General features: G+C 39.0%; 1 protein-coding gene across 1 annotated transcript; it reads left to right on the top strand.

Annotated features, from left to right (window-relative positions):
• Positions 4,608–8,669, top strand: LOC109821704. Its single transcript, XM_020387868.1, has 11 exons — positions 4,608–4,904; positions 4,987–5,215; positions 5,325–5,827; positions 6,604–6,846; positions 6,955–7,524; positions 7,677–7,710; positions 7,858–7,912; positions 8,212–8,311; positions 8,363–8,416; positions 8,466–8,561; positions 8,604–8,669. The coding sequence occupies exons 1-11, from the start codon at positions 4,608–4,610 to the stop codon at positions 8,667–8,669; spliced, it is 2,247 nt and encodes a 748-aa protein (XP_020243457.1).

Raw genomic sequence — 9,857 nt, 5'->3', positions numbered from 1 at the left:
CCTGCTGATGAGAGGTAGTGTTGACCTCGTGAGTTTCATCCGAAAAATCTTCATATAGTTCGGTTGTATCCTTCATGGGGGTTCACAGCTAGAAGATCGCAAATCGTTTGTCCTTTGACCGACTTCTGTTGTTTGAAGTGCAGCTCGTATTGGGACAAAAGCAGGGCCTATCTCGCTAACCATCAATTCATAGAAACCGGTTGTGTCATGAATACCCAGACTAGGTTAACATTAAAAATGACGTAGATCATCTGTCCAACCAGATAGTATAGCATTTTCTAAATTGCAAACATCAGGGCGAGGTACTCATTCTCAATCATTGGATATCGAGATTCTGCACCTACCAAAGTCTGACTCAGATAGTACATTGACTGTTTGTGACTGTTATCGTCGTCTTTTGCAAGTAGAGCACTTACCGAGTGGTTCGCCACCTTGACATAAATCAAGAACGGTTTACCCGATTTCGATGCAACGAGAACATGAGGATTTGAGAGATACGTCTTTATATCTTCGAACGCCTTCTGACAAGCATCATCCCAGATAAATGACACGCCCTTCTTTGTGATCTTGGAGAATGGTTGGCATTTCCTTGAGAGCTTGGAGAATGGTTGCAATTCGTGTATCACCTTTACTTTATCAGGAGCAATATGGATACCCTTTGTGGTGATGACAAATTCAAGGAACTTGCTACTGAACATTCCCAAAAAGGACTTGGTAAGGTTCATCTTCAGTTGGTGACTCCATATGAGATTGAACATTGTCCTCAAGTCTTTTATATGGTCGTCTTTGCTGCGACTTTTCACAACCAAGTCATCAACATAGCACTCAATGGTTTTTCAGAGATGTTCCTGGAAAATATTCGTCATGGCCCGTTGATATGTAGCGCCTGCATTCTTAAAGCCGAAGGGCATAACCGTGTAGTAGAAGATGCCAAGCGGTGTTCTGAATATGGTATACTTTTCGCTATCTGGGTACATTTTGATTTGATTGTAACCCAAAAATCCATCCATGAAGGACATTCTCTCAAATCCGCACATGTTATCAATGATGATATCCGTGATCGGAGAGGAAAATCATCCTTTAGGCAAGTGGCGTTTAGGTCTCTGAAGTCAATACAGATCCTGATTTTTCTTTTTTTAAGGACCGGGATAATATTTGCTAGCCAGTCGGGATATTGTTTCTCCCTGATAAAACCTGAATCGATTAGCTTTTTGACTTCAGCCTCAATCGCCTCCATAATTTGCGAACGAAACCGTCTTTGCTGTTGCTTGACAAGTTTGGCATTCGATTTAATGTTGAGGCAGTGCATCACCATGTTTGGGTCAAGTCCTGGCGTATCCTTGTAATTCCAAGCAAAGACATCAATGTATTTCCTGATGAGGGTAATCAATTCCTCCTTCTCTTCTGGTAGGAGGCTATCGCTGACGAATATGGGCTTCAGATTCGCTTCGCCGTTCATGTTTACTTGGAACATTTTATCCTTGGTGGGAGGTTCTCTTTGTTTGAATTGATCGCCATATTGGATATTTAGATGATGGATCAAGGGATCTTCCTAAGTTGGCAATTGATTGTCTTCTTCCATTATAGCGGGATCGACTGTGGTCATATTCGACATTAGTCCTTTAAACATTTCTCTAATGCTGACATCGGAGTCCCAACCTAAAGAGTCAGATCAGTATCCGTCCTTACCTGAGTGGCTAATTGGTTAATAACTTGCCAACAACATTCATCATCCGATGAAGAGACATAGCCTAGACCCCTTTTATAACCATAGTAATTGTCTGGCTTTCCTTTTGGTACATAGGTCGGGCGAGGTGGAACTCGAGGACCTCGACCAAAGCAAAGACATTCTTCGAGCGCGAAGTTGTATCCCCACTTTTTAATGAATTTGCGTGCTTGTAGGCTGTATCTGAATAGATAAAGGTCGGATTTCTCATCATCACTATCTTTCTTTAAGAAGGGATCTGATGGTAGAGATATTTCCCTTTTACTGAAGATTACCTCCTTTTCACCCCCTACTTTGGTAGGAAGGACGAGAGTTGTTCCAAATGAGTCTTGGACACGCTTCTTTGGCATGCAAGACGATCGAAGTGACATATGTATGTCAGAGTTATTGTATAACCCCTTCATCACTTCATCAAGTCAAGGTGAGTACTCTAAATTGTCATTCATTGCTTCTTCGGTAAGTTGCCAATTACAACTTCTATCTGATGATCCACCACCATCAAGATTGATTACAAAGGGTACAATGTCGTTTAGTATAAAACCTCCATCATAATCAAGCCCGACCTTGGTATCAGCTCCTTCTCCGCTTTTCGTGCCTTGGGCCGATAATTCAATATCAGATTTAGCACCATAAAGAAGTAGTCAGCAAAGTAGTTTTTCAATACCTTAAACGGTTGCTTATCCGCTACGTGTTCACATATTTTAGACACTTATTGAGGGTGGAGGGAACTATAACGTTATTATGGATCCAAGGTCGACCTAATAGTAAATTATAGGAGGTCTTTGCATCGATCACATAGTAGGTAACTTCAAACTTCAAATCTCCAAGTTGGCACTTCACTTGGATTTTACCCAATGGTTTGGACCTACTGGTGTTGAATCCATAGATAATAGTGCCTGTGGAAGCCAGTTTGCTAGCGAGGATTCCAAGATTATACATCAATCGGAGCGGCATGATGCTGACCGTGGAATCCGGATCGACTTGGGTCCGGTTGACAATACTGGAGCCGATGTATCCAGTAAAATACAAAGGTCTATCATGCTTTGAGTTCCTTGTTTGCATGTCGTCTTTGGTAAAGGTGATGCAAGGAAACTGTTTGGCCGCGAGGTTGCTGTGTTGGATTAATGGTTCTGACTCTTCGGAGGTTGGCTTAATTCGAGTGAGAAATAGTTTAGAATCGACCAAAGCTTCTTGCAAAGCCTCCTTAGTATCCTTGGAAAGATGCAATAACTCGTATAGAGTTATCCTTAGGGCCTGTTTGTTTCGGCCAAAAAATACAGAAAATGAAGGAAAATGGCCTTTGGGAAAACTGACAGAGGGTGAATTTGTTACTTCCCCTCACAATCGGATGTTTGCTTCGTAAAAAAGAAAAAAGAACGCGAAGAAAAGTGCGGGCATTCTGACAGCTTTTTCGCCCATCCATTTTCCGCTCAAAAACCCCTGATTACAGCGAAAAACTCCTCGTTCTCTCTCCCGTACAAAAATTGCTGATTGCTCCAACCCCTTCCATTCTCGTTCTGGTTACCCCTCTCCTGCTCCCGCCCCTTTCTCCCGCTCCCGCCCTTCTCTCCCTCCCGCCCGAATCAACCAAGAACTTCGACCTCCTCCTTCCCTCCCGCCTTCCAATCTAGGGCTCAGCCTATTCTTCCGCTGCGGCCTCCCGTCCACCCACTCCCTCTTCGGCGTCGACATCGCTGTCCTCGCCGATGATGCCCTGCTCCCCCTTGCCCTCCACCACCACACATCCTACCCCCGAGTCGTCCACCTTTTGGGTCTGTTTGGATGGCATTTGCGCTGTCTGACACCGATTGAAACCCTAGCCTTCGAACAAAAGGGAAAACACGACAAGATCTTGGTTGATTTATGGAGGTACAATGCTAAAAATCAATTCTTTTGTATTTATTTAATTTTTTTATGGCTTTCATTTATCGAATTCCTACTTCCTTTGACGTCAGGTTTAAAATTTGTCTAAGTTTGGGTATTTTGACCACCATTTCCCACTACGATTTGCTCAAACGACTTCAAATCCGTAGTTGTTGCTTGGTAGGTGTAGATATTGGAGATTATCTACTACGGTTCTCTGCTTTTTGCCACTAGGAAGGTAAATGTTATGTCTGGTGATTATTCTGTGTATTTTTCCAGTCTGCATGTCATGTATTGGAGGATCTATTTTAGTTTATATAATTTTATTTGGTTGTTTTTTGAGATTTTGGTATGCAAACATCTAATTATTATTTGAAAATTTTGATTGCAGAAATTATTAATAGCTTATCTAACTAGTCTTAATTTGATATGTATAATCCTTGCAACGTATATCTCATAGAAATTATTAATAGTATGAGCTTGTATGGTTATCTGACTTGTTCTCATATGATGCGTTGGAGAAATCAATTTTGCAACTTATATCTCCCAAAATAAAGCAAGCATAGATGATAAATTCGATATTGTAAGAGGATCAAGGTGAATGATTTCACCTTGATGGAATGAGAGTATCCTACATATTTCTAGTGCGACGTTTGTATTTTGATAAAATAGTTTGATCATCTGCAGATAGGAGAATTAAACAAACATTTCATAAATAATTATGATAATTTTCCTAAATAATTATGATCATTTGCATTTAATATTGGTATTTGCTTTTTATGATGTTTGTATTTTAGATGGATGGTGATCTCGATGAAGAGACAGTAATTAATATGTGTTCGGGTGCTGCACTATCTGTCTTAGTTTTGGTTAGATCTTCATGAGGAGAATGCAAAGCAGACGTAGATCTATACGTGCAGGTCCTAGTGTTGAGAAAACAAAACAAAATCAAAATAGAAAACAACACTTGGATCGTATATATAATGGATTTAGTGATAGTTGTGTCAACTATGTTAGAATGCGTAGTGGTGCTTTTGTGAAGCTTGCAGGGATAATGAGGAGGAATGATTTATTGCGAGACTCAAGACATGTTACAGTGGAGGAGCAACTTGCTATGACTTTGAATATTTTGGGGCATAAAACTAAAAATCGAAGTATTAGGTCACATTTTATTAGATCTGGTGAGACTGTGAGTAGGTATTTCAACAAAGTGTTAGAAGCAATTTGCCTCATACGATCACGCTTTTTAAGACAAGCACAGAATGAAGTTCCACAGGAGATCCTTAGCAACCCTCTATACTATCCTTATTTCAAGGTATTCTCTCTTTAACTTGTGATTAAAAGCATGTTCATCTAACTTAATTATAAATATTTAATAATAATTTTTTATCCTTTAGGATTGTATTGGTATGATAGATGGGACACATGTTGATGCTATGCTACCTGCTAATCTTCAACCACGATTCCGTGGTCGAAAAGGTGTTACACAAAATGTTTTAGCGGCTTGTACCCCAAACAAGTTATTCACTTACGTATTAGCTGGATGGGAAGGTTCTGCAAATGACTTTAGAGTCCTTCAAGATGCATTGTCTAGGCCACAACCTCATGGTTTGAAAGTATATGATGGTAATTTCATCAATTCTTCAATTTTGTTTTAATTACTTCAATTAATAAATGATATTCAATGAAATGACAAAAAATTCTACTAAACACTTTCACATCATATAAATTGTAGGAAAATATTACTTGTGTGATGCGGGATACACGACCATGCCGGGTTTCATCTCCCCATATCGTGGTGTTCGTTACCATTTGATGGAACAAATGGGAAGAACACCTAAAAATAGAAGGGAATTGTTCAATCTTAGACATTCTTCTTTAAGGTCTAAGATCGAATCTACATTTGGTTGTTTGAAGAATCGTTTCAAAATTCTTACCGCAAAGCCTCATTACCCTTTCCGCGCACAAGTGGATATCGTATTAGCTTGTGCAGTTCTTCACAATTATATTGCAATGGTGGACCCGGATGATGACATATTCAATGAGACCGTTGAGATCGAAGATGATGAAGGTGATGTTGCTACGGAAGATGAGAATAATATTGTTGATTTCTCTCAACCCCAAACTCTAAGGGAGCAAACACAATCAAGAATCGTATGGAAGGATCGTAGAGATGAAATAGCTTGGGCAATGTGGGTTGATTATTGTGAAAAATATAAGGGAGGGAATACTAATAAAGTAGGCATGTGATGCAATGTGTTAGCTATACTATCTTATGTTATGCATTTTTCTATTTCATGTACTTTATTTTATGATGGTGTGATGCAAAACTATGTAAGGTTAATTGAGGAACATTTGTATGTTACAATTATGTGTTGTATCGATTTTTCTATTTTCATGTACTATTATGTGTTAATTTAGAAACATTAGTATGCTACTATTATGTGTTGTATGGAATTTTTTCTTAGGACACTTTCTTTACTCAACTTGCGTCAATTTTTCACATTTCTCTACAACTATTTTCTAGGTATGGCCGACAACTTCAATTGTGAGGAACTTGATAAGGTCAAAGGCAAGAGTACGACATCAAATTCATCACCTAGAACCCCAAGGAATTCATCAATCCCTTGTGGGTTCAATCCGGGATTTATGCCTTATCACTCTTCACAAGTTGGCCAAGGTTCTAATTTTTGGAATAATTTTTAAATGCAAGATGCTAACTTTTGGGGAATTGGCCAACCACCCCCAATGTCATTCATGAGTATGCTAAATGCTCCTCCAACTTTACAACGTCAAAGTTGTAGCATGGGTGAAACTCCGTCACCTAATCAACAATTACAAAGCAACAAGAGAAGTGATATTGGCCTCGATGGTGATGAAAGTTCATCTCCTAATCCAAAGAGGAAAAAGAAAGCTATTGCTCATAAATCTAAAATAAAGAGGTTTGCAAGCGGAGAGTTAACCAATTATGGGAGAGTAAACATGATGATTTGCTAATTTCTTTTCTTGCAAAGTGTGCTAAAGATCGAATGAAGGCGGATAAGAGGTTCAAAAAAACCACTTATTGTAGCGCCGCCTTTCATATAAATGAAAAATTAGGTTCATCGTTCACCACCGAGAACGTGGAAAATCGTATGAAAACTATTCATAATAGATTCTTGGACATGCAAAAATGTCGTAACTTGAGCGGTGCCGGTTGGGATGATGCACAAAAGATGATAACTATGGATGAGGCTTGCTTTGATAGATGGCTAGAGGTATGAATTATTTTCTAGTGGTCATTACACCTAAAAATATTTCTAATTTGTTCAATGTTGTCTATGTAAGTATTTGATATATGCCTTAACTATGCCTTAACTATGCAGGATAAGAGTATGAATAGTTCTAAACTTAGGGAATACATCAACAAGCCCATGAAACATTATGAAGACCTCACAAATATTATAGGAGACGATGTTGCTAGAGGAGATTATGCGGTAGATGTTATGTCACAATTTGGTGGTAGTGAACATTTTAGTATTGGTGTTGATGATGATGATATTAGTACGCCAACAGAGAAGACGCCTAGCTATGTCTCTTTAGATGAAAATGATATTCCACTACCGAAGGTTCCAACTATGCCACCAAAATCCAATTCATCTTCTAGTTTGAACAAAGCTAAAAATGACGTGTCAAAGACGCGTAAAGGAAAGGGGGGGGGGGGGGGGTCTAGTGAGGACATGGTGCTTATGCGTGAGATAGTAAGTGAGGTAAAACAATTCACCTCATCTATGCGCATGGTGAGTATGCATTGGACAGAGAAGTTGGCAAAAGCTATATTTGCACATGATGATGAATTCGACATAGAAATTCTTGATAACTTTTATCAAGAATTGCATGAGAATGAATCACAAGCTAGGTTGTTTATGGGGAGGCCAACTATTATGCAAAAGAAGGTGTTGACTGAGTTCATGAAGAGTCATCCTCTTGATTAGAGTGGTGGTATTGTGGATTGCCTAGCTTTTGGGTGCTTGCTTTGGGATATTTTTGTGAAACTAGCTAATTATATCCATGTTTGTGTAATTATTTTTGTATGAAAATGAGCTAGATGATTGCTCATCCTTTTGGATACATCAACAATGGTAGATGTATATTTTGTGTAAAGCTAATGCTACTATCTCTATCATTTATGCAAAGCTAATGCTACTATCTCTATCATCATACATCTCAGCCGTGACTTTAAATGTTTTATCGAATATTATTTGGCTAATGCAAACTTGTTTGAACAGGTTTACAAGTGGGGAAAGGTGAATGGTTTCACCTCGTTGAATTAAAGTTAATGAGGTATGCATATTTTGTGTCATGATGATGGGCTTTTTTTCAGATATGCAGCCAAAGTTTATAACAGCAATATATTGGCAAGGCAATATATTGCAGCCAGCATTGCTATTATAAAATTCATGGCGGGGTAGATAATGAAGTAAATAGCCTTTTCTGAGCACATTTATTAGTTGTGTGCATTCCATATTCATTTCCAGCAACTGTCTTTTTTCAGTTGTGTGCTTTCCATCTGTTTCTTGGCCTTATATTCAATTATGGATTTCTAGCATGATTTCAGTTGTGTGCTTTCTGAGTGCTTTCAGGTGTGTTCCAACATGTCTTCATTTCCAGCCTTTCTCATTTTTAGATCTCACTCATGCATACATGCTCAGTTTGAGCTTGCCTTCTGAATTTCCAGCAAAGGTCTACTTTCAGTTGTGTGTTTGCTAATTGTTGCTTGTCCTTCGGTTTCAGTCCTATGCTTTCCCAGTTGATGCTTCAGCCTTGGTTTCAGTTGTTTCACCTCATGTGATTTCAGTTGTTTGCTTGCTAATTGATGCTTGTCCTTTGGTTTCAGTCCTATGCTTTCCCAGTTGTTGCTTCAGCCTTAGTTTCAGTTGTGTGCTTGCATGTGATTTCAGTTATGTGCCATTTTGTGGTTTCAGTGTTGTTGGTTAGCAGTCTGATTATCTGAATATTGGCCCATGTGATTCAGTTGTGTTGTGTTGGCAAGCAGTCTGAATTTGCAGCAAATGTTCAGTTGTGTTGCTTGGGAAATTGATTGAAATGGTTGTTATGTAATTGGGAATTTGCAACCAATGTTCAGCATGCTGGTTTCAGCCTTGCTCTCGGCCAAAGTGTCAGCTATCTAAGTGTTTGAGTATAGTTGAGTGCTTGCCTTATTCATTTCCAGCAAATGTTTTGTTTTGTTGACTATAGGGCTGGTTTCAATTGTTTGCTTGGCATTTGGTTTGAATTGTTGGCTTCGCTCCAAGTTTTATATGTGTGCTTGCATGTGATTTCTGTTGTGTGCTTAATTTCTTTTGGTACCAGTTTTGTTCCAGCTTGTTTGAATTTCCAGCATACGTTTCGTTGCTTAGTGTGTTGGTGCATACTTGGTTTCCAGGATGCGTTTGCCAGCTGATACTCTGTAGTATTAGCCCTTGGACTTCAGTTCTGTGCTTACTTGTCTTAATTTTCAGCAATATTTTGGTTGTGTGCAGCCAATGAATCAGTTGTGATGTGTTGGTCAGCTATGTGACAGTTTGGCAATCTTTGTGCTGACTATTTGTGCATTACATGCTGGTTTCAGCCTTGGTCTTGGCCTTGCGTTCAGCCAAGTGTGTTTCTAGCCATTGTTGGTCTTTGGTCTTGTTGCAGTTCTTTGGTTTCATGTTGATGCTTGGCCATATGTTCAGCCTTGGTTTGGTTTCCTTTGTGCTGACTATTTGTGCATTACATGCTGATTTCACACGTGACTCTTGGCCTTGCGTTCAGCCAAGTGTGATTCCAGCCATTGTTGGTCTTTGGTCTTGTTACAGTTCTTTGGTTTCATGTCGATGCTTGGCCTTTGTTTTAATTTTGTGCATGGTTTCAACCTGCTCTCGGCCTTGGTTTCAGCTCCTGGTTGGCCTTTGGTTGGTATGCATATTTTGTGTTATGATGATGAGTTATTTTTTAGATATGCAGCCAAAGTTTATAGCAGCAATATATTGGTGAGGCAATATATTGCAGCCAACATTGCTATTTATAAACTTCATGGCGAGGTAGATAATGAAAAAACAGTCTTTTCTGAGCACAAAATATATTGCAGCCAACATTGCTTTGGGTTCAGTTTTGTGCTAATCTGTTATTCATCATTTGATTATTGCTTTGGGTTCAGTTTTGTGCTAATCTGTTATTCATCATTTGATTCAATTGTGATCATAAGATAATTGATTTTGTTCACAATTTCCATGTTTATATGCAC

The sequence above is a fragment of the Asparagus officinalis genome, chromosome 8 (genome assembly GCF_001876935.1).
Source record: "Asparagus officinalis chromosome 8, Aspof.V1, whole genome shotgun sequence".
Classification (NCBI taxonomy): domain Eukaryota; kingdom Viridiplantae; phylum Streptophyta; class Magnoliopsida; order Asparagales; family Asparagaceae; genus Asparagus; species Asparagus officinalis.
Note: the sequence above shows the minus strand (reverse complement) of the source record. Positions and strands in the feature narration are given on the sequence as shown.

Coding starts and splice junctions, on each gene's coding strand:
- LOC109821704 (XM_020387868.1), top strand. CDS start 4,608: ATGCGTAGTGGTGCTTTTGTGAAGCTTGCAGGGATAATGAGGAGGAAT. Junction 7,711..7,857: donor TTTTGGATACATCAACAATG/GTAGATGTATAT, acceptor TTGTTTGAACAG/GTTTACAAGTGGGGAAAGGT. Junction 7,913..8,211: donor GTTGAATTAAAGTTAATGAG/GTATGCATATTT, acceptor GAGTGCTTTCAG/GTGTGTTCCAACATGTCTTC.